At 41.2% G+C, this 24243-nt stretch overlaps 2 protein-coding genes across 4 annotated transcripts; one reads left to right on the plus strand and one right to left on the minus strand.

Annotated features, from left to right (window-relative positions):
* Window positions 1-2626: 2626 nt before the first annotated feature.
* WDR77 (WD repeat domain 77) lies at window positions 2627-11555 on the minus strand. Of its 2 annotated transcripts, XM_017945785.2 has the most exons (11): window positions 11302-11555; window positions 10865-11050; window positions 9801-9942; window positions 9461-9510; window positions 6403-6473; window positions 6220-6274; window positions 5679-5750; window positions 5014-5122; window positions 4384-4452; window positions 3677-3752; window positions 3559-3621 (listed from the first exon to the last, which is right to left on the minus strand). In XM_017945785.2, exons 1-11 carry the CDS (start codon window positions 11414-11416, stop codon window positions 3559-3561), a joined length of 1008 nt encoding a protein of 335 aa, XP_017801274.1. In that variant the 5' UTR covers window positions 11417-11555. The 2 variants fall into 2 exon arrangements, with proteins under 2 accessions (XP_003892427.1, XP_017801274.1); XM_003892378.3 differs by having other exon boundaries at window positions 2627-3752.
* A 122-nt stretch (window positions 11556-11677) lies between these two features.
* Window positions 11678-23528, plus strand: ATP5PB (ATP synthase peripheral stalk-membrane subunit b). Of its 2 annotated transcripts, none has more exons than XM_003892379.4 (7): window positions 11678-11832; window positions 12088-12124; window positions 16380-16525; window positions 18246-18409; window positions 18784-18909; window positions 21242-21421; window positions 23034-23528. In XM_003892379.4, the coding sequence occupies exons 1-7, from the start codon at window positions 11793-11795 to the stop codon at window positions 23109-23111; spliced, it is 771 nt and encodes a 256-aa protein (XP_003892428.2). In that variant the 5' UTR covers window positions 11678-11792; the 3' UTR covers window positions 23112-23528. The 2 variants fall into 2 exon arrangements, with proteins under 2 accessions (XP_003892428.2, XP_021781520.2); XM_021925828.2 differs by having other exon boundaries at window positions 11682-11832; window positions 16344-16525.
* The last annotated feature ends 715 nt before the right edge of the window (window positions 23529-24243 follow it).

Here is a 24243-nt window from a genome sequence, read left to right on the forward strand (position 1 = left end):
CAGAACATGAAGCTAATTTAGGCTGTACATAAAAAGTGCATTTTCTAATCTAAACAATTTTCATGACTTAGAGCTGAGACTCCAGATAAAAGTTACTGCCAGAACGGAAAATTAGTTTGCAACTGAAATTCCTAATGCTTACAACATGGTGCCTCTCAAAGTGAAACGCTTGACTGGAATCTGGTATCTCATAATCACAGGGACATGTGAAATATAGCTATATCCACTGAAGGCACTTTGAACCAGTGACACTGGCTGGGCTTTCACCAGAATGTTAAAGGTGAAATTGTTGTTTGGGAATCAAATTCTTTATTATATTTTGAACTTTGATGGCCTATCCATTACATATTGAAGCTGCAGAACATCATTTATGAGACAAGGAGTTTCCACAGTAAGTAGGATGCTACTGTATTAAATGTTGTACCAGATGATAAAAGATTATGGGATCACTAATTGTGTCACAACTTAAAACAAGAGTTAACCTTTCTCTCAGATGCTCACAGCTCCCTCAGTTCCCTGGATTGCAGTAGTCCTGTGATCACTCAGTGAGACCAAAACTCCAGAAATGCCTATTTTTGATGGAGAACTAAAAAAGAAAATGTGTCTGGGGTCCAAGAGTTGTCTGCTTACCTTGTTTACTCTTCCAAAACTGTATCCTGTGAGCTGTTGATGAAGTTCTTGAGAAACTTTAACTCAAAATTGAGACTACAGCTTGCCTATCCTTTTTTGAAACAAAATCAATTACACAACTGATTCTAATGTGTTCAGTGTGACCATTACTCGTGCTGTCCAAATCCAACAGGAATCTGCCTCTTAATAATCAGAGCCCTTTACTTTCAGGTCTAGATGTGGCAAGAAGTTTTGGAGCCCTCTGAAGTCCAGTCTGATTTTTAAAATCTCCTAACATGCTATCTGGAGGAAACATGGCTGGAGGCCCAGAGCAGTTATAGAGCTTGGGTGTTTTTGCTGCTGTAATGTGATTGTGAACCATTAAGTAATGTCCATATAGCTATTTATTAAAGAACCAGACTCCAACTATCCTGTTGGGCAGGAGAGATACCCTGGAAATTAGCCCAATGTCTGATGCCACCTGAAATCGTAGGCAAGCCTTCTTCAGTATTCCTTGTGGTTCTGAGCACTATGCAAGGGGTGAGTCTCACAGCCCTTGGTGGACCAGAGAACAGCCGTGGAAGAGTAGGTTTGATTAGTGGACTTCAGAGTAAGGATGTAGATAGAGAAATGGGTTTACTCTAGTGTTTAGACATTTTAACCAATGAAATTAAATGCAAAATATTTGTATATTTTTAAACAATAGATTGATCTCATTTCTACCTGTCATCAGCTCTGTACTCATTCTACTAGAACTATTCTCAACTGAAGGACCTAGCAAATCACCCCACATGTGATAGCACCATTTCTAATTATTCTGTGGTCATCTTTTATTTTAAACTATCTTCTTTGCTCACTGCAACATATACATTCACCCAAAATTGTGCTACTTGTTCTTCCTACTGTATTTGATAAGGTTTATAAATATCTTGGTGGTGGTCACTGATAGATGTGAATTACTCTCATCAGTACAGATCTACCTGAACTAAAACATTTTTTTACAATAAAACATGGTCCTTCAAAAACCATGCTTTCTGGTCAGGCACGGTGGCTCATGCCTGTAATCCCAGCACTTTGGAGGCAAAGGCAGGCAGATCACCTGAGGTCAGGAGTTTGAGACCAGCCTGGCTAACATGGTGAAACCCGTCTCTACTAAAAATACAAAAGTTAGCTGGGCATGGTGGTGGGCGTCTGTAATCCCAGCTACTCATGAGGCTGAGACAGGAGAATCGCTTGAACCCAGAAAGTGAAGGTTGCAGTGAGCCAAGATCATGCCACTGCACTCTAGCCTGGGCAGCAAGAGTGAAACTCCATCTCAAAAAAAGGAAAAAAAAAAAACCCTATGTTTTCCTTCCTTATTGTAACCACCTTAACACATACACACATTTCCTTTCTTATCTCTCTGAGTTTTTTCTCCAACATTCTTAAGTCCATGAAGAAAAGGGCTATGCAAATTCCTACTGACCTCAAGCTCCCCCACCCCTTACTTTCTCTAAGTGTCCACAAAATTAAAGTTTTCTCTTTGAGAGGCAGAACTTAAATGATTGTACCTACCCATTCTATTTCCTCCCACATTATAAAAACGATGGAAGACTTTATTCCTACTCTTCATCAACCCCAGATCATCACATGACTATAAATTCCCATGTTTTACTCAAGGGTAATCAGTCATGTCAAGGGTGAAGCAAGGAAGCTTTACTGAGAAGTATTTGCCCACATTCCTTCAGACTTTCCCAGTTTCATAATGTGATTTTTACCTAAATTGAACCTGCAAAGCTCAAAAGCACATAATTGATTATATTTAGTTTCAATATAATCAGTAACTGATCCATGACTTCTAACTGGCAATACCCACTCCACCAACCCAAGAATTAATGTTTATCTGAAGTTCTAACTAGCTTCTTTGGGAAGCTGGGGAAGCACAGGAAAAATAATGGACTACAAGACTGACACCATGATGACTCACATAAGTGAAATATATCTAACTACACATGACACACACGCTTCAAAAAAGACAGGCCAACAATGCCTAAACTCTTTATTTCACCAACCAGTATTTCTGATATTCTTCCTGATACTGGATGTTAAAACCTTAGAAATCTATAAATACTGCATTCAGACTTTCCACATCAAGAGAAGGGGGCCCAGGGCAGAAGATGTCAGGACCCAGGCTGTTTGGGGTGGGAAAAGTAGCAAAGATTTCTCAACAGTCTGTGTCAGTTTTCTAACTTAACTGAAACGCCTTTAAGCTCTCCTTCATCCCCAAACTTTCCCCTATGGCATCTATGATAGAAAAACACTCCTCTCTCATATATGCCCCATCACTGGGGAGCCGGGGGGAAGGGAGTGGGCATTATAAAGGCAAGCCAAACTTTTTATTCAGCCAGAAAATGGATTTCTGATTCGGTTTAAAGGCAAAGAGTTGTGTAAATCCGTACCAAGTCCTGCTTCTTCCTCAAAGTGAGCTGGGCTGCATTTTTGTGACTGGAAGCATTGCTCATAATGGTGAATTAAGCACTTTAAAAAAATAAAATCAATCCCATCTCTATAAGTAGCATAAGAGCTGCTTCCAAGAACCCAGGGATGCCCACATCCCATAACCCACCCAGACACAGCCAATTCCTCATAGACAGCTACATGGGAAGAATAAAACCCTTTCGTCAACTTGTTTTGGGGGGTGGGGAGAGGCAGTGCTTAGGGAATATGTAGGATGGATTGTTTTATTCCTGCCACTACCAAAAACTATAAATCTACACACACAGTCACACGCACATACATGTCCATTTATAAGAAAGCTTTTCCTCCCTGTGACTACAGGAACCCAGAATCCAGCCTCCCTCAGGCTGAGGGACGATGCCTATTAATGGCACAGATCTAGCATATCAACATACTACAGAAGGCTCCTGTGTTGTCTCACAAGCTGAGAGGGTAGGGCAAAGAAGTGGACGCTCATGGGGGACTTGCTTTGTGTCTTAAATCCAATCTACTCAGTAACACTCGCAGGTCCAGGGGCTGGGAGAGGTTCTGTGGGCACGATGTGGTGGACGACCTGATGGTCCCAGCCCACTGTAGTAAGCAGGGAGTGATTGAGCGGGGACCAAGTCGCATCTCTCACAAAGTCTCTGTGGGCTCGGCTTCTAAACCTAGAAGAAAAAAAGTCAGGGCATAGTGGAGACAAGAAAAGCAGACCTGGAGAAAAAAGAGAACCCAACACATCTGGGGCATATTTTTTGGGTGTGTTACACACATTTCACCAACTGTATGGCCTCGTCGCCAGGATAGCAGTGTAGCTATCCACAGTGGATGCCATCAATCATCCAATCCAGTCCTCTATTTTCATAGATGAAGAAATGCTGGATAGAACAAGACAGTGATGTGGGGCAGTAACAGGCAGCAAATCATGGCAAGGAGGGAAGTACAATTCAGGTCTTCCAAGTGCTGCCTTTTACCCTGTAGCAGACTGCATTTCATATGCAGTTCTCTATGTGAAAGGATACACTGCCGCCCCCTTGTGGGAGAGGGCTGGAGTGCTAGACTTAAAAATTCCACCTACCACCCCGCTCTACCAAGGACACAGCTTTGTCCTTGGGGTTGTGAAAGTGCCCCAGCAACGGAGAGGGTCAACAGCCAGCCTGCTTCCATTACCAAGTCCCTTCCGATACAGATGGAGAATCTGTTCTCCAAAAGCACAATACACTTTTCTGAAGAGGAAAATGACTCACCCACCCACTGCTCCCCTTCCCTGATTCCCAAAGGATTCCACTTCACACTTACACCTCAGAAAGGCTTGAGTCCAGCACAGCAAGTGAGCAGTCTTCACTGAGAGAGGCCAGGAAGGGAACACTATTAGAGGGAGGAGAGGGTTGTGAAAGGCAAAGCCTGGCTCCCAAGACAAAACCTTAACTGAGCTGGCGCCACCGCTACTGTAAAGTGATCCAGAAAAGGCAGCCTGATTCCCACTTTTGGCTAAGGTCTGACTACTATAAGTCGACACTAAAAGTTTCAAGTAAAGATGAAGGAAATGAAGCAAAGTTAGGGTTGACAACCATCCTGGTAACTAACCACCCCATCTGGTCCCTCTCTATAGCTTCAGCAATAACCCAGAAACACAGGCTTTTCCAATCTCACAGTCCTAGAAGCCCACAATATGAACCATTTTGCGTGTTGGGCAGGAATGAGACCACATTTTAGCCATTTCAGACAGAAACCGTATAATCTGAAAAATCCTTTGATTCCCAAAGGATTCCACTTCCCACTTAAGAGATCTTCGATGTTCCAAAACCTCAGCTAGAACACTGTCTGCTTTAAGGAACGACTTAATGAGCTAATGCTTTGAAAACATACACACACACCCTCACTGTTCCCATTTATACCCATCAGGCCCCTGATGACAAAGAACAGTACCTGTGTGGGGAGAACACCAGCCCAGTGACACACTGGGAATGTACAGCTGAGCTCAGGACACAGCTTGTACTCTTGGTATCCACAAGGGAGACTGTCCCATTCTCATCACCTGTAGAAGAGAAGGGACATGTCATGGTAATTAAGAGCATGGACTTTGGTGCCAAAGATTTGAATCCTAGTTCCTTAAGCTTGGAAAAGTTAACCATTCTGAGCATCAGTTTTCTCTTTTGCAAAGCAGGAATAATAAGTCACTGGATGATTGTGAAAATTAATGAATGAAGCAGTTATTATTTTAACCACATATTTAACCACCATACACACAGCCTCATGACCACAATAGCTCTACACCTACCCACAGTAGAAAAGAATTCGCTGTATAGCAATCCACTTGCTTTGTGGCTCACTGACTTATAGCCATGCCCAGAATACAGGAGCTAGATCCATCAATCAAAAATCAAATCCACTGGGAAAATAATCATGTTCTCCAAAGCTACACTAAAACTACCTTGGCATCACCCCACCTCCCCACCCTCAATTCATAATTCATCTAGTGTCCATGAGGGCTAAGACTGAGCAGCAAGGGCCTTGTGCATTGTGGAGTCAGCACTTTCTCTTTCCTCCTCCCCTTTCCCAGAGTCAATATGAAGTCTGACATGCTGCCTTACCAAAGACAAAGACTTCACTTTGCTGAGGATGCCAAGCCAGTGAGGTAGGAAGGTAGCCAGGCGCACTGCAGCCTGCAAAGGAGAGAAGAGGGTCTGGACAAAAACTCAAAAGAGTCCAGAAGAAGCGGTTTCTCAAATGACATCACTCTAAATCCTGGGAGCACCTTTATTTGATTTCCCAAACCCTGCTGAGGCAGCAGTGTCCTCATCCTTGAGCCTCATAACCATTTATCCACCAGCTTCCTGCCCTTTCTGGACATGAGTCACAGGCAAGTTTCAGGCACAAATCATGAAGATAACAATTCTGGCCCCTTTGTCCTCCCGTCTAATAACGTAAATCAGCCGCCCAGGAACTGGCCCTTCCTCTTGGTATGCATTGCAAGAATGGGGTTAGCAGAGTCTCAGTGGAAAAGAAGATTATGTCACTCATGTCACAGTAACTACACTGGGCATCTGGCAGCTATGCTTTGACACTGGCCAAAGAAATTCTCTTCTATCAGGGTTCCAAGTACTACTCTCCACCAATGAATCTCAGACTCACCAATCTGTGATGCTGGCTTGGGACAGCGGGTATCCCAGAGTAAAATTCTGTTGTCCTAGAGGAAGGCGGAACAGAAAAAGGATCTCACAGTCCAAAGCGCTGCAGGCCAGAAAGTCTCCACACTAGAGACTTTGGCCTATGGAGGGCTGGAGTGTGTTTAGGGAAGAAGGAGCTATCTCTTACCTCGCTGCATGAAAGAAACACAGAGTCCTTGTGAGGAGAGGCAGCAACACAAGTGACCTGTGCAGCATGAGCTATAAAGGAGAGAGAAAGAGAAACATGATAGAAAACAAGCTGAAGCATTACAAGAGGGCCAGCCCAGGAATAATCAAGGTGCAGGAGGGAGGGAGGGCTGGTCTCATGATGCAATTTAACAAATTTTGTGGGAGATTATGGATTAGACAAAAGCTAAGAGGAGAAGTTTATACACTTATAAAACCTAAAAAGCCTTGTAAAAAAAAATGTATTAGTAAAAACAATGAATGAGAAATTAGGAGCTTACTAAGAATAACAAAGGAATTTCCAGTTAAGGCATCTTAGACGTGAGGTCTAAATAATTCTAGAATAGCAGTCTTCATACTGGAGCACACATACCTCCAAGTAGTATACAAAAACTTCCGAGGGAGTTCTGGGCGCTAATAGTATTAAGAGAGCCAATTTCTCTAATGTTCTCTTTCTTAAAATCGAACTGCCTCTATTTTCACAATCACCCTTCTCCCACTTTAAAGAAAGAACACATACCTGTCATTCATCCCAGATCTTTCCATGGTACAATGCTCAGGGGTATAAAAACATAAGGGTTCTAAACTAAGGCACAAAAGCGGCTTTTCCCTAAGAACTGAAGAGCAAAAAGAAAGAGCATCTAGGTAAAATTCAATGAAGGGGGCACTGATCTTGTTTCAGTCACACCACAAACACAAGTATGGTTCTGTAACTTCACTCTGTTTCTGTCTAATAACGAGAACTAAAAAATATGACAGATCGTTGTGATAAGGACATATTCAACAACTTTATCTGAATTTAAAAACAAAGTCAGACTTTTTCTGACAGAAAATTTAGTCTAACTTGGTCCACTGGCTTTACAATGCAGATTGGCTTTTGCCAGTTAGGCTATTTGGTAGACATTTGGACAAACTAAATAGGATTAACCTGCAAATCTAAAATTTGGACAAATATACGCTTGAAATAAGTATATAATAAATTATATGCCAGAAATTACCTGCTCTGCAACTACTTAAAAAATTCCTTTAGGTATCAATTTTAAAATGTATGAGGGGGCACAGATTTTCAAAATTGTTTTAGGAGGTCTACATGTAAAAAACTTTAAAGTCACTGCTACATGTTAATTGGAAGCTGTGGAAACCTTTTCTACAGTCATTTTACCAGACTTTCCCAGGTAGTCTGAATGTGGCCCTTCCCTGAGGCAGAAGGATGGAAGTAAACCAGCTTCCATAGTTCTTTCCTAGCCCTAGAATTCATAGAAAGTCAACAGAATAAGAAGTAAGAAAAAGGAATTTATTGCTCACTTGAAAAAAGCAAAGCTCTGGGACAAGCACCATGGTGGTAAAGAAAAGATGAAGAATACATGGTTCCTCTACCCTCAAAGGTTTTGGGGCAGGATGCAGTGGCTCATGCCTGTAATCTCTCAGCACTTTGGGAGGCCAAAGCGGGAGATCCCTTGAGCCCAGGAATTTGAGACCAGCCTGGGCAACATAGCAAGACTCTGTCACTACAAAAAATTAAAAAATAATAAAGGATTTGGAATTCAGCAGGGGGAATAAGACACAAACACAAAGAATAACAGAAAGGCTGCATGGCAGAAATGCTGAAAAAGAGTTAGCATTAACTAGGAAAGCACATATGTCTAAGCAATAAAAGGCAAATATAATAGACATAGGGCATTGACTTTTTTTTTTTCTCCTGAAACAGCTTCACTCTGTTGCCCAGGCTGGAGTGCAGTGACGTGATCTCAATTCACTGCAACCTCCGACTCCTGGGTTCAAGCGATTCTCGGGCTTCAGCCTCCCAAGTAGCTGGGATTACAGATGTGCACCACTATGCCTGGCTAATTTTTGTACTTTTTAGTAAAGATGGGGTTTCGGCATGTTGGCCAGACTAGTCTCTAACTCCTAGGCTTCATATGATCTGCCTACCTCAGCCTCCCAAAGTGCTGGGATTTCAGGCGTGAGCCACTGCGCACAGCTGGGCATTCAACATTATTGTAAAACTATTTGCAAGTGACCCTGAAGGTCCAGGATACTGGACCTTGGATATGAGTCTGTGATTTCTCTGGTCTATAAGTTAATCATGTACTTTGAAGTTAGAAATGGCAGGGAAGGCACTTAGCCATTGAGAGAACTACAGTGATCAATCACCCAGCATCTAAATCTTGGAACATGCACACATTAAGGTTCTAGACATTATCTTCACAAAGAATGGCTCCCAAGATAAAGTCAACCACTAGTGCTGTTAATGAAAGTGAGCAGAAAGAGGGGCATTAAAAAAGCAATGGTTCTCAAAAGAAAACAGACATTTTATGAAGGTAAATACTCAAAAGTTCAAGATTTGAAAGTCTCAAGATTTATCCCTTGAGAATGTCAAGGATCTAATAAGCTTGAAGAGAGGAAATGCAGTAAAAGGGTTTCAATGCCATTACAAGAAAATGGGATTTTAATCCACTGGCCACAAGAAACTAATAAAAGACCAAAAGAGCTAGATTGCTAGTGGAGACATGAGTGCTACTACCTGTGTAAGGTAAAGCCTGAAAGCGAATACGGGCATAGAAATGGATAGGAAGGTGACTGACCAGTGGAAAAGACTAAAAAGAACTTAGTGGCCAACTGATGGTGGGGAAACAGAAGGGGTGGAAAAGGACCGAGAGTTTGAGCCCTGTGTTGCCAAGGTGGTGAGGCCATCAATAGAAACAGGGAAACTGGCTGGTCTGAAGGTAGCGAGTTATCTCAATTGATTGTTCACAGTCAGTTACAGACTAAACTCCTTGTCATATTCTTCCCCTCTTTTCACTACTGTACTTGACTAGTCGAATTAAAAAAAATAAAAAAGAAAGAAAAAAGAAACAAGGAAATTGAGAAAAGGAAAAGGGGTAGATACTGGAGCCTGACTACTGTTTTATAAGAAAACTATCAGAACATGGAATTGCTGTTCCTAACATCAAAGCAAACTTCAGAAAGTCCAAAAACACAATAGCTAAGACCAGGGCTAAAAATGAAAGAATACTCACCTCGGTATGAATTCAGTACCACCTGCTGAGCAAGGTCCCAAACCTTGATGCTAAGAGGCAAAAGAAAACAGACATTTAATCTTGACCTACACTAGCAACATAAAAACGTGTTCAAACATGAACTTCCTGTAATCAACGTTCCCCAAGTCTTTGCCTCCTGGACTGCTGCTATGGTCTACCTACAATGGACTGCAAAATCCCTAAGGAAACCTTATAGACATGCTAAAGTTAGTCACTGAATTCTTAGAATAAGCCCAAAATGTTACCTAATAAGGTTAACAGGATAGGAAAGGCGCCCAAAGGAGGCTCAGAGACAGAAGCAATGAGAACAGGGACCCACCAGAAGTCTTTGCTACCACTGACAGCTTGTGTGCCAGAGCTCAGGACACAGACTGTAGACACAATGTCATCATGCTCATACTTGCAGAACTTGCTGACAATAAGTGTTTCATTCTCATCTAGTTCCCACAATTCAACAGCACCTGTTGGGGGTAGGGTAAGGAAAACATGAGCTTGAATTATACCAAGGCAGTAATTCACTTCTAGGATTCAAAGAGCCACTGTCACTAAATTAACAAAGTAAGTTAGTTATTCCTATAAAAGCAAAGTCCACATCACTGAAGAGTTTAGCTAATTTCTGAGCCTTTGACTTTATTCTGTGTTACTGTTTTCCTAATGACAGCCCAGACAAGGAGGTGGAGAAAGCCAGTGATGTTAACACTTCCCAATTATTTGGATACTAATAAGTATTTGCTGAACTAGTTGAATAAATGTCTTGCAGAATCTTTAAAAATATGTTGAATAATTGAACGTTTTGCACAGTGACTGACTCAGTATAGAGAATCCGCCAAAAGTTTTCTTGATTATGTACTGTTCAAGCTCAATTGTCAGAGAGGTTAAATCTATAAGTGGATCTTTTAAACTTCCATGCAATGCCAGCCAACTTCCAAATTCTGATTTTAAAAAAAAATGCCAAAGCCTGCATCGCTGAGCCTACAGTCAACACAAAGAAAGCAGAAGGAAGACAAGAAAGCGGTAAGAAATGGAAAGAGACATGTAGCACAGACTGGCTTCAGTGTCATCTTAAAATCAAGACTATGCTTGGTCTGGGCTGCGGGGGTTAAGCAGCAGGTTACACAGAAGAAAAATGGTTCCAATCCGTTGCTTAATTTTGTTACGGATTTTTCTAGGAAATCTCAACAGACAATTTAGAATTTTAGAAAATATATTTCCCACCTACACAAGAGTTTGCATTCAGGGCCAACACTCTCAGGCTCCTCCAAGCACTGAACATAGGACATTAGATATTGAGCTCAGCCCTACCCGTACCCCAAGCCTCCATTCTACCACTCCACCCGGGGATGGGGGTGGGGGTGAGGGGTGGATGAGGGGAAAGTGACTCACCTGAATCAGAGGCCACCAGAATACCTCTCTCTCCAACCCAAGTGAGGTCAGCCACTCCAGCCTCCGTTTGGACTCCAGCGGAGCAGAAGCCTTCGTTGGGGGCGGCACAAGGGTCCTTAAAAAGCCAGAGGGAGCCGGCCCAGCAGCGGCCACTCAGGCTGGAGGCCCCGAGGAGAAGCGCCCCATCTACGGGGGGTACAAGCCGTCAGCGCGTGAAGGGTGGAAGGGCTCGCCTCCATGAAGACCGCACAGAACAGCTTTCGGGCCGGGTCTGGATCTGAGCTCAGGAACGCGCGGCAGGGCTGGGGACAGCTCGGCGGCGCGACCCACGGGTCAGGATAACATGCAGGGCGGGGATGGGCTGGGAGGGTCAGTCTCTGGGGAGGGGCGCCCTGGGCCGGGGTAAGGGAGCTCCCAGGCCCGGGATCTCGGCTCACCGGACCGGTACCGCGCAGCCTCCAACTGTCGTTCCATGCAGGCGGGCGCATTAGGGGGAAGATTCCACTCCCGGGCCGCCGGGGGCACTAGGGGGGGCGGGGTTTCCTTCCGCATCTCCACGGTTCCAACTCCAACCTAGACTCAAATTGGACGCCAGCCGGAGACTCAGCTCCGATAGCAAACCCCACGTGGTATGCCTCTGAGCCTCCGCCCCTCTCCCGAGGCTACGGCAAGTGTACTTCTCGCGAGAATTGCTTCTGTGGCTCCATCCTGCTTTCCGGCTGTCGCCTTCCTGCGATAGGTTCTCAGCGTTACTTGCCTCGTCTCGCGATAATTTTTTAAAAAAAAAAATCTCCCGAGGAAAGTTGAAGGAAGACTACAAAATTTTCATCTCGCGAGACTTGAGAGCGGCCATCTTGCTCCTGCCCTGACAGATTCTCCTGTCGGGGTCACAGGGACTCTAAGATTGTTACCGGAACCTTCGCTGACCATGCTGTCCCGGGTGGTACTTTCCGCCGCCGCCACAGCGGGTGAGGGGTGTAGACGCTGCTCTGGGCTATCAGAGTGATTGGAAAGAAGCGAATCTAGGGGTCACAAGGAGGGGAGAAGGGCGCAGCGACACGGGCCTGAGCGGCGAGTGATCATTGCCGCTCGGAGAGGAGCGTGGGGACTTAAGGGACAGGAAAGAGGGGTACATAGCCTTAGTGATCTAGCCTGGCGGGGATGAGGAAGGGACAAACCAGAGTTCATTTGACTTTGCTGACCTTCGCCTTGTCTGTCTGCAGCCCCGTCTCTGAAGAATGCAGCCTTCCTAGGTCCAGGGTAAGTGAGGATAATGGTCCCTTTCGTCTTTGTTTTTACTATCTTTTATTTCTCGATTCCTGCCCCCACCCCCTTAGCTTTAGGCCAGAAATCTCTTTCCGATAATTTTGGGACACTTAAACCCTCTTTCAAACACTTGTTCCTGTAACTGCCAGGAACACTGTCATATGAACTAATGACCAAGACTTTAACAGGATAAGTAACGTATTCTAACTAAACTAGAAATTGGTTTTGCTGTCTTCTATGCCCGCCCCTCTCCTTTGTGACCTTCCCTTGGGACCTTATGACATGTAGCTCCCACAGCCTGAATCAGAGTAGATTACATACCCAAGAACAAATTTTGTTCAATAAAACAGTGAAGCTTATAGTCTGTTTCCCAGATACCTAGTTTTTGCTGCCATATAATAACAATCAGAGAAATCATTCATTGATTCAGTAAATATTTATGTTGCCTAAACACATAACCAAGGATACAAGAATGAGTATGGCAAATTACCTGCCCTCATGGAGCTCACAGTCTAGAAATGGGAGGCACCTTTAGAGTATTGGTTTAGAGTGAGGGCTCCAAAGCCAGTGCAGGGTCCCTGGCCCCTCCACTTACTAGCTGTGTGACCTCAATTTCCTCATCTACAAAATGGCGCATGGTAGTGCATTGTGGCTTTTGAGAATTAAGAGACAATTTCTGTGAAATTCAAAAACAGTTCTTGGTACATGGTGTGTGTTTAGTAAATTTAGCAGCTGTTTGCGTTAAAATTGTTTCATAAGACATGTCCATTTTCCTAGAGATTTCTTTTTACTTCCAAATTTAGTTCTAAAGCTTGCAAATTATGTTAACTATCAAATTGAAAAAACTGGACTTGAAAAAGTGGTCTTGTCTGTAATTAAGTCTCGTGTGCAATGAAGTGAGGCTATAATTGACTGCTTCCAATTTAGAAGAAAAAGGACCCCATACAGACTTGTAAACAAATAATTGTAATACCAGGTAATAAATAACTTATATTTACAAGATACAAGGAATATCCTTGGTTTTCTTTCACACTTCATGTCCAGTACCTCAGCAAGGCTCTTCCTCTAGAAATTTGGACTCTTGACTGCTGCTTCCACTACCACTAAAGTATGAACCACCGCAAACTTTCACCTAGGTATTTTAGTAGTCTCTTCATTAGTCTTGCATCTCTATTCTTGTCCCATTACAGCCCATTCTCATAATAGCCAGGAGGATTATGTCAATCTCCCACCAAAGCCTTCCAGAGCTCCCCATCCCACTTGAATAAAATCCAAACTTAGCATAACCCAGAAGGTCCAACATGAATTGATCCCATCCTATCTCTTGACACTATCTCCTTCTGTTCTCTTTTTAGCTCATTCTTCAACCATACTGGCCTTGGTGTTCCTCTGAAAACTACCAAGCGCATTCGTGCCTCAATATCTTTCTACTTGCTCTTCTCTCTTTTCCTCAGATCATTGGGTCAAATGTCATCTGGCTCCCTATCCCCTTACCTTGCTCAGGTTTTCTTCATAGCACTTAGAGCTGCCTGAAATTTTGTCTGGAGATACACACTCACCCTTCCCATACCCCCACTAGAATGTCAAAGGCTGGAGCTTTGTTCATTGCCATGTTACTGGTACCTAGCATTAGTAGAAAGTCAGTCAGTAAATGTTTTATTGATTAAAAGAATGAATGTTAGCCCAAAATGGGGGAGGGCTTTACACATCTGGAGGCTGATTGGTCTTGGTTGTCATTGCTATGAAGTCATGGTATGAAGGGCATACAAGACAGAAGGAGCAGCATTGGGCAGTTTTTTTGTGGTGTTTCTTCGTTTGTTTTTGAGAGCTGTTAAGTAATTCCAGGAGAGTAAGAGAATGAAGGAAGATGAGGTTATAAAATTTGACAGGACCAGGCACAGTGGTGGCTCATGCCTATAATCTTGAGGCCAAGGCAGGAGGATCACTGGAGCCCAGGAGTTCGAGACTAGCCTGGGCAACATAGTGAGACAAAAACAAAACAACAAAATTTTTTTTAAATTCTAAAAATTAGCTGGGCATTGTGGTGTACGCCTGTACTCCCAGCTATTGGGAAGGTTGAGGTGGGAGGATGGCTTCAGCCCAGGAGGTGGAGGCTGCGAGTGAGCAGTGATGGCACCACTGTACTCCAGCCTGGGTGACAGAGTGAGACCTTGTCTCAAAAAAAAAAAAATGACAGGTACTAGATTATATATGTTATATTAAGTAGTTTTCAGTAGGCAGGAGAGAGCCTGTTGAGTTTTCAAGTCAAATTTTCATTTTAGAAACATTGGCAGTAATGTGAGAGGGCTAGGTTTAAGTTGGGGTATTTAATAAGAAGCAGAGGCCAGGTATAGTGTCTCACAGCTGTAATTTCAGCACTTTGGGAGGCCGAGACGGCAGATCACTTGAGGCCAGTAGTTTGAGACCAGCTTGGCCAACATGGCAAAACCCCATCTGTCCTAAAAATAAAAAAATTAGCTGGGCGTGGTGGCACACGCCTGTAATCTCAGCTACTCGGGAGACTGAGGCACAAGAATCGCTTGAGCCTGGGAAGTGGAGGTTGCATTGAGCAGAGATCACGCCACTGTGCTCCAGCCTGGGTGATAGAGCGAGATTCTGTCTCAAAAAAAAATAAAATAAGCAGAGAGATCAGGTTTTGGATTGTTAAACTAAGCAAGAGGTGATAAGGGCTTGAACTAAGATAGCTAGTTAGGGAGACTTATCAGCTTAAGCATACCCTTTAGTACTATGATTTAAATCAGTGGTTCTTAGTCTGGGGTGCTTTGCCTGCAGGTGACATTTAGCAATGTCTGGAGATATTTTTCAGTGTTACCATTGGGTGGGTCGGGGAGGAAGGAGGCTACTGGTATTTGTTGTGTAAAGGCCACAAAGATACTGCCAGACGTTCTACAATGCACAGAACAACCCCTTACAACAAAGTAGTATCCAGTCCAAACATCAGTAGTGCTGAGTTGAGAAACCTTGATGTAAATGAAGGAATCTCAAGCGTGATTCTCAGATTTCAAAACCTGGTGGGGTAGCTAATATATTTGGAGGCAGAAATAATATTCAAAAGATAAGCATTGTACCAAAATAAATGAAATAATGTAAATTCTTACATTACAAGGAGATAGAGGTTGACAGAGTAGAGGAATGGGAGGTGGGAAGTGGGACAAAAATATACTGAAAACTTGAAGGAGACTAAACTTGACAGCAGACATAAAGGGACTAAATTTTATTTCATCAGAAGCCTAAGGAGACATCAGTATGCTGTAACTGTTAAGTGTAGTCTTAAGCTGCTTTAATACAAGAATAGTTTCCAAATCCACTGTTGATAATAGTTCAATTGTTCAAGCTCAGTACTGGCAATAGCAAATTCTCAATAAGTATTTGTAGAATGAATGAATTGACCAGACTATGCTTAGAGTATTATATACAGTTCTGTTATACCTCATTTAAAAAAAAGACAAAACCAGAGAAGTCTTTATGGGCAATCAGGATTGTGAGGGAACAGATGTTTCACCCTGGTACATGTGTGTTATCTTACATAGCAAAATTAGAACTAAGAATGGATTGAGGTTCCAAGAATGTATGCAGCATCTCAATTCAAAGATGAATATAATTAGAGCTACCCAGTACTGAAAAAGTCTGTTACATATAGTGATTAGCACTCCCATCAAAGAGAGTATTCAAAAAGGTTGAGGAGCCAACATACCAGGCATATAATAGCTAGCCACTTACATAGCACTTTTCCATGTGCCAGACATCATTCTATGCACTTTACACATATTAACTCAGTTAATCCTGTCAACAACCATATAAGGTATTATCTTTTATTTCCATTTTACTGAGAGAAATCTGAGATTATAAAAGCTTTAAATTCTTTACTCAAAGTCAAGGGGCAGGTCTAGGATTTGAACTCAAGGAGTCTGTCTGGCTGCCACATCCACATTCTTACATATTTCAGTGCTAATAATAGACATACACAGTGCTAGACAGATGATCTGCAAGGCTTATAGAAAGGATTCCAGTATTGGGTAGAAGGTTAAGTGTCTGTAATTAATTCTTTGCTCTTGTCACAGCTGATTACTGGACCCTAACCTTCCTATTCCCAGTCCATTCTCTTTCCATTATGAGAGTTAGAAAACTGCCTCAATCCTCAACCCCATTTATTGTTTCTGCTAATTATTCATACATTGTATTCTCCTTAAAGAAATAGGCTTTACATTTGTACAATAATTACCTGTAGAGTATTGCAGGCAACAAGGACCTTCCATACAGGGCAGCCACACCTTGCCCCTGTACCACCTATTCCTGAATATGGAGGAAAAGTTCGTTATGGACTGATCCCTGAGGAATTCTTCCAGTTTCTTTATCCTAAAACTGGTGTAACAGGTGAGCATTTTTGCCTGGTCTTTGGTAATTTGGTTTGATGGCATCACTAAAATCAAATTAGGTGGGTTTTCTTGTTTGGTTGTTTGTTTGTTTGTTTGTTTGTTTGAGACAAGGTATTACTCTATCATCCAGGATGGAGTGCAGTGGCACAATCACAGCTCACTGCAGCCTCCACCTCCCCAGGCTCAGGTCATCCTCCCACCTCGGCCTCCCGAGTAGGTGGGACTATAGGCATGCATCTGGCTCATTTTTTAATTTTTTTGTAGAGACAAGGTTTCACCATGTAGCCCAAGCTGGTCTCCAACTCCTGGGCTCGTGGGATCAACCCACCTTGGCCTCCCAAAGTGCTGGGATTACAGGCTTGAGCCACCCGCCTGCAGCCGCAAGTCAGCTGTTTTCAAAAGGAAATTGTAACAGTTGATTTGATTGCTCCAACTTGTTTTTGGTATAAATGTATTTGGGATTTTAAACTTAATTTTGCAGAATTATCTCTGTTAGTAGATCAAATTTTTTGATGCCTGCTGTATGCCAGGCACTGTTGAAGGCATATGGTGTTAAACAGTGTTAAGTGCCTGCTGTCATGGAACATACATTCTGTTGTAGGATGACAATAAAGAAATGAGTAACTGTATAATATACTGTTAGATAATGAAAAGGGTATGAATAAAAATGAAGCCAGGTAAAGCAGGAGTCCCCTGATTAAGTTTATGATTCTCTCTACTACATGTACTGCCTTTCTTGGCCCATACCCAAGTATTGCTATGACTGTGGAAGATTGGAAGCCAAAGACTCTGTTTTTAGCCCTAGACTCACCTAAAGTAGCATTTTCCTAACTGAAATTGCTAGAAACATTAGTCTCCTCAGACTTCAATGGGTGATAAAAATGTTACATATGATAGATGTTTCTTGCAAATTCATATTTAAAATTTGTATATTAAAGACAATTAAAAAAAAACTGTTGGAACTTTGTATGGGAAACCGGGTAAAATGTATTTGAGTTTGTAACCCTGTTATTGTCATGATACATCCTGCCATCCTATGATTCTCAGAAATACTGTAAAATGCTTTCCTAAAAGCCTGCTGTGGGCCTCTCTTACATCCTGTGAAGCATGGAGGAAAGACTGAAGAAATGTAAATCATGGTTTGCATCCTTTCAGAATACATGGCCTGGTTAAAGAAAAAACCATATTTGAAGCGTTGTAATTAGGTGCTACAGGAGTTGGGAATCCTAATATTTATTCATTCTTTTATATACATACCACTTTGTAGTTGTTTTTGCTTGTTTCTTGTGTAAATTTTAACCTGTCTAGTGTTCCCATTCAATAAATAGTATATTTTGCTGGACAAGTTACTTCAGAAAGTTATCTGGCATCTTTGTAGAATAGTTTAATTTACTGTGCTGGGTATTGTGCTTAACATTATTTCTCAAATTTATCAGACTGAAGAAGGTATTGTCCCCATTTTACAAATAAGGAACTAAATTCAGAGATTATTTACATTGCTCAGTTTCTTTAAAATTGCACAGTCCGTATACAGATTTCCCTGAGTCCATATCTTTGTTCTTTCAGCTCTACCATACTGCTTCCCAATCCAGTGTTTTGTCTTTGAATCTAATTAAGTCATTACTTTGCTTTCTGCTAATCAAATATAGAAGTGCCTTTCTATCTTCCCTCTTTTAGGCATAGCATATCCATTCATAAAATAACTCTTCTTCTTGTAGGACCCTATGTGCTCGGAACTGGGCTTATCTTGTATGCTTTATCCAAAGAAATATATGTGATTACCGGAGAGACCTTCACTGCCATGTCAGTAATAGGGATAATGGTCTATGGAATTAAAAAATATGGTCCCTCTGTTGCAGCATATGCTGATAAAATCAATGAGGTAAGAACCATAAACCTTATTTCCTATTTTAGACTAGCAGAAACATGAAGGTCATCTAGTGATATTTTTGATATGATTGTTAGGGGAGCAACACATAGAAATGAATCTAATGCTTCAAATAAGTGTTAATGTTAGTTACTAATTTGAGATAATTTTTTTATATCTACTAAACCCTTCAGCTTTTCTACAATCATTCAAAAGGTATTGTATAGTTATTATGGGAAATTATTTTTAAGGATTTGTGCATTTCTTTCTATTTTCTTTGTGGGTGTTTTTACAAATGAGAGATGCAACTTTGAAGAAACATGAAATGAATCTCCTTTTTTTACCCTTTGTGTTTTCACTGATCTTTGTTGTTGCTATCACAATTGTAGCAAAAACTTGCCCAACTAGAAGAGGCGAAGCAGGCTTCCATCCAGCAATTCCAGAATGCAATTGATATGGAGAAGTCACAGCAGGCACTGACTCAGAAGCGCCATTACCTTTTTGATGTGCAAAGGGTAGGTTTCAGAAGTTTCTAGAAAGAATGAAGTTACTTGTGTGCATTTTTTTAAATTCAGAATTTTTTATGAAGAATGATTAAATAGATTGAACATATTTTATTTAGAAAAGAGAACATTTATGTAGCAGTTGGCATTCACGGCTATTCAAACATTTAAGAACTGTCAAGTGGAAAAATAGTTCAAATTATTATAAAATTAGAAACCGTAGAAGCTATTAAAAAAACATTTCGGATCCACACAAAAAGAAATAGTCATTAAGTTAAAGCTGATTTAAAAATGACATGCACTGTATAAGGAAGACTATAGGTAAAATACATCCTGTGTATTTCATACACACTTGCTACAAGAACATCTTAACATCTTTGCTGTAAGGAAATCTGATACTGCATATTCTAAATCCACAAAGCAGGCTGGGCACAGTGGCTCACATCTGTAATCCTAGGACTTGAGGAGGGTGAGGCAGGAGGACTGCTTGCACCCAGGAAGTCAAGACTGGAGTTAGAGTAAGCATCTGAAATGTTTAGGATCTTGGCCAATGTGGTCTTGGTACCACATGCATTAGAGTTATCTTTGGTGTTAATTTTTTTTGCCTCTTTCCAAGACTTGTGGAATCAGAACCTTTCTTAAGGGCTATCCAAGAATCTGTATTCTTTTTAACAAGATCCCTAAGGACTCGTAAGCACATGGATATTTGAAAAATCCCAGAAAAATGTTAATTCCGTGTATATTTAGGTTACAAAGGGAGAATGCTTCCTGCTTCTTGCGTAGTATATACACATATGTGAATGCATGCATACATATATTTTGGCTTTTTTAAAAAACCATACTGGAAAATGTAGCTTTTTCCTAAGAGTGAAATGATAGTAATTTAGGTTTTTATTTATTTATATTTACTTGATGGCTATTTATTGAATTCTTCCTATGTAGATACTCTGACCAAGGCAGAGTGCTGAAAATATAGTGGAGAACAAACAGCTTCTGCCTTGATGGAGTCTTATTTTCTAGCCAGTCTTTGGGAGAAGCACAGAAAATAAATAATTGAACAGATGCAAATGTCAACAGGTAGTAAATGCTAGATAGAAAATAAACTAGTATTAAAAAGATTGCAGGCCAGGTGCATTGGCTCATGCCTATAATCCCAGCACTTTGGGAGGCCAAGGCGGGGGGATCACTTGAGCCCAGGAGTTTGAGACCAGCCTGGGCATAGACCCTTTCTACAAAATTGCAGGAAGAAGGAGTTACTATTTTTATAAGGGCATTCAGGAAATGTCTCTAATATGATATTTGAGCAGAGACGTGAAAGAACTAATAGTGCAAAGTATGTGGGTTTTTGGGGAAATAAGTGCCAGGCTGAGGGAAGAACAATTGCAAATGCCCTAAACCTGGAAGTTTGCTTGATATAGTCAAGGAAAAGTAAGAAGGTTCATACAGCTGAAGTAGAATTGGTGGGGGGAGAATAAAAGGAGATAGAGGGTAGCCTGTGACTATGATACATAAAGACCTTAGGCTCCTATACGAACTTTGACTTGGACTCTGAATGAGAGAAAGTCATTGAAGGATCACTCTGATTGCCTTGTTGCCAATAGCCTTCAGTTTGGTGTGCATTGGTTTGTGATGCCTATGGGTTAGCTAAGTAGAAATATATAAGAGCTTGACCTTGTAGCCTTATTGCCTGTATGCTGATCTTGGCTTCATAGTTTATTAGCTCTGTAACCTTGGTCAAGTTTCCTAACTTCTGCCTCAGTTTCCTCACTGCAAAATGGATATAATTATAATAACTATGCCATGGTTTCATTGTAAGGTTTAATTGAATCCAAACACAAAAGTGTTTAGAGTGTAGTCAGTACTCTACAAATGTTAACTATTATTTGATCCAGCAAGTATTATGACATAAACACAAAGACAAATATACAATGTATGCACCATTATTTGTAGAACCAAAAAATTAATTATGGAGTACCAGTATAGTGGAATCCAATGTAGCTTAAAATTGAGGTAGGTTTTTCTGTCATAATTAATAAACGTGATGTGTATATGCCTATATTTTGATGTGTATACCTATATTTTTATTAAATATTTCTGGGAGGGAATACAAGAAATACAGGAAGTTAGTGGCCTATGGGGGGACTGAAGGAGACTTATTTCTTACAGCATACACTTTTAAGTATGTTTTTGCCATATGCTGTTATAATTTCTAGGTATATATTTATTAAATAAAAGAATTCCACATAAAATACAAAAGAAGTGGGGCATTCTCACTGGCAGAATCTTCAGAGTAGAAGTATTCCTTCAAGTATACAATGTTTATCATTTCTTCATTTTGCCCCAGAATAACATTGCTATGGCTTTGGAGGTTACTTACCGGGAACGACTATATAGAGTATATAAGGAAGTAAAAAATCGCCTGGACTATCATATAGCTGTGCAGAACATGACACGTCGAAAGGAACAAGAGCACATGATAAATTGGGTGGAAAAGCACGTGGTGCAAAGCATCTCCACAGAGCAGGTACACAACATTTTTATAGGTTCTGACATTGTACTGGTATCTCTTAACAAGTATCTGCTGATGTTTCATTAAGGTAGGAATAGCTGGCAAGGAGTCTTTAGCCTAGAAGTAGCAGTGTAACCCCGGTTTGTTTTTCTGGATAGTGATAAGCAGGAAGATGCTGCCTATCTGTCAGGCTGGCTTTTCTCTTTCCTCAAATTTGGGTAGCATTAACTGATATATTTAATTTCTCTATAAAACAGACTGGGCTGGGCATGGTGGCTCATGCCTGTAATCCCAAAATTTTGGAAGGGCGAGGCAGGAGGATCACTTGAGACCAGGAGTTCGAGACCAACCTGGGCAACATAGCGAGATCCTGTCTCTGCAAAATATTTAAAAAGTAGCTTGGGTGCAATGACAAACGCCTGTACTTAGGGCTACTGTGGAGGCTGAGGTGAGGGGATCTCTTGAGCCCAGGAAGCATAGGCTGTAGTGAGCTCTGATTGCACTATTGCACTCCAGCCTGGGTGACAGAGCAAGACCTTGCCTCAAAAAATAAAATAAATAAAAGACTGAACAAGGCTATTTCTAAGCCCCTTCCATTTTCTAATTCCATGACATTCCATTTCTTCTTTTCACCTGCATAATTTGTCTGTTTTGAACGGAAATGTTTTCTGTTTGCTTAAACTGAATCTATTTTTTTTTTCATTTATATTTTTGCTTTAATATGACTTGATTTTTTTCTTTCTCGGGTTTATAACATTTAAGTATTTCTGGTCATTTTCAGCATAACGTATGTAGGATTAGAAAAACAGGGTCTAGGCCAGGCACGGTGGCTCAAGCCTGTAATCCCAGCACTTTGGGAGGCCGAGACGGGCGGATCACAAGGTCAGGAGATCGAGACCATCCTGGCTAACACGGTGAAACCCCGTCTCTACTAAAAAATACAAAAAAAAAAAAAAAACAAAAAAAAAACTAGCCGGCGAGATGGTGGGTGCCTGTAGTCCCAGCTACTTGGGAGGCTGAGGCAGGAGAATGGCGTAAACCCGGGAGGCGGAGCTTGCAGTGAGCTGAGATCCGGCCACTGCACTCCAGCCTGGGTGACAGAGTGAGACTCCGTCTCAAAAAAAAAAAGAAAAACAGGGTCCTATCAAAAGTTTTTTTCTTTTTCTAGTAAACTGTCTTTTACATAAATGTAATATACATGCTTAAGAAACTTAGAAAATACAAAAGAAGTCTAGAAAAGAGACTAAAAATTATTTTCATTCTTAACATTTGTATATTACTAATATTTGTTGAGTTGGTCTTTTTCAAGCAGCTGTTAGTTGTACAAGCCAACATCAGTGGCAGATGGTTACAGGAATATCTGGTCTCAGATTCTATACAGGTTTCACTCATAAAAGCTGTGAGCCAGGGAGTTTTAACTAACCCGCTGGATTTGCTTAAAATAAATTGTATCTCCTCTGTGTTAATTAGTTTTACTTCTAAACCTGTCTAGAAGCCGTATAATGTTAAGCCAATAATCTTGAAGTTCTGGTCTGGTAGGAGGTGTCTTTTAGAATAATGATGTTTATACTCTATACTTTTCTATGTTTTGGAAAGGTCTAACCAGATTTCTCTTTCCTTATCACAGGAAAAGGAGACAGTTGCCAAGTGCATTGCGGACCTAAAGCTGCTGGCAAAGAAGGCTCAAGCACAGCCGGTTATGTAAATGAATCTATCCCAATTGAGACAGCTAGAAACAGTTGACAGACTAAATGGAAACTAGTCTATTTGACGAAATCTTTCTGTATTGATGTCTACTGAAGTTATAGTTTACCCTTCCTAAAAATGAAAAGTTTGTTTCACATAGTAAGAGAACAAAATCTCTATCGGCCAGTCAAATGTTTCTCATCCTTCTTACTCTGCCTTTGAGTTGTTCCATGATCACTTCTGAATAAGCAGTTTGTCTTTATAAAAACTTGCGGCCTGACTAAAGATTACCAGATTATAGTTTAAATTTGCAATTAATTCTACCATCTTGCAATAAAGTGACAATTGAATGAAACAAGGTTTTTCAAGTTTTATAATTCTCTGAAATACTCAGCTTTTGTCATCGGGGTAAAAATTAAAGATGTTGTTGAACTACTGTCTTGTTTATGAGACCATTCAGTGATGAACTATTTCTGACTGATAGGTTATGAGATGTGTAAAGCTATTCTAGTACTCTTAAAATAACTAAATGGAATATTACATATATTAATTCATATAGTTGACATTACTATTTTAGTAGTATGCCTGTAGAAAATATTATGGACTCACTGTGTCATAAAATCACTCTTCAGAATCCAGCAGGCCAGGTGCAGTGGCTCACACCTGTAATCCCTGCACTTTGGGAGGTCGAGACAGGTGGATCACTTGAGGTCAGGAGTTTGAAACCAGCCTGGCCAACACAGTGAAACCCTATCTCTACTAAAAATACAAAAGGTTAGCCAGGCCTGGTGGCAGGCGCCTGTAATCCCAGCTACTCAGGAGGCTGAGGCAGAAGAATTGTTTGAACCCAGGAGGCAAAGGTTGTAGTGAGCCGAGATCACACCACTGCACTCCAGCCTGGACAACAGAGCGAGACTCCATCTAGAAAAAAAAAAAAAAAAAAATCCAGCAGACACCTAACAGGAACATAGAAAATAACAAGTGTTGGCAAGGATATGGAGAAGTTGGAACGCTTGTGCACTGTTTGTAGAAATCTGAAATGGTACATGTAGCCACTACGGAAAAGTGTGGTGATTCCTCATAAAATTAAAATGGAAGTACCATGACCCAGCAATCTCACATCTACATATATACTCAAAAAAATTAAAAGC

Source organism: Papio anubis, chromosome 1 (assembly GCF_008728515.1).
Source record: "Papio anubis isolate 15944 chromosome 1, Panubis1.0, whole genome shotgun sequence".
In the NCBI taxonomy this organism is placed as follows: Eukaryota; Metazoa; Chordata; class Mammalia; order Primates; family Cercopithecidae; genus Papio; species Papio anubis.

Excerpts from the sequence above, each read along its gene's own strand:
- ATP5PB (XM_021925828.2), top strand. The coding sequence starts at position 11,793 with ATGCTGTCCCGGGTGGTACTTTCCGCCGCCGCCACAGCGG. Across the intron at positions 18,910-21,241 it reads ACCTTTTTGATGTGCAAAGG|AATAACATTGCTATGGCTTT; the intron begins GTAGGTTTCAGA and ends ATTTTGCCCCAG. Across the intron at positions 21,422-23,033 it reads AAAGCATCTCCACAGAGCAG|GAAAAGGAGACAGTTGCCAA; the intron begins GTACACAACATT and ends TCCTTATCACAG.
- WDR77 (XM_003892378.3), bottom strand. The coding sequence starts at position 11,416 with ATGCGGAAGGAAACCCCGCCCCCCCTAGTGCCCCCGGCGGCCCGGGAG. Across the intron at positions 9,511-9,800 it reads AGTGGTAGCAAAGACTTCTG|CATCAAGGTTTGGGACCTTG; the intron begins GTGGGTCCCTGT and ends TTTGCCTCTTAG. Across the intron at positions 3,753-4,383 it reads GACTCAAGCCTTTCTGAGGT|GTTTAGAAGCCGAGCCCACA; the intron begins GTAAGTGTGAAG and ends TTTTTCTTCTAG.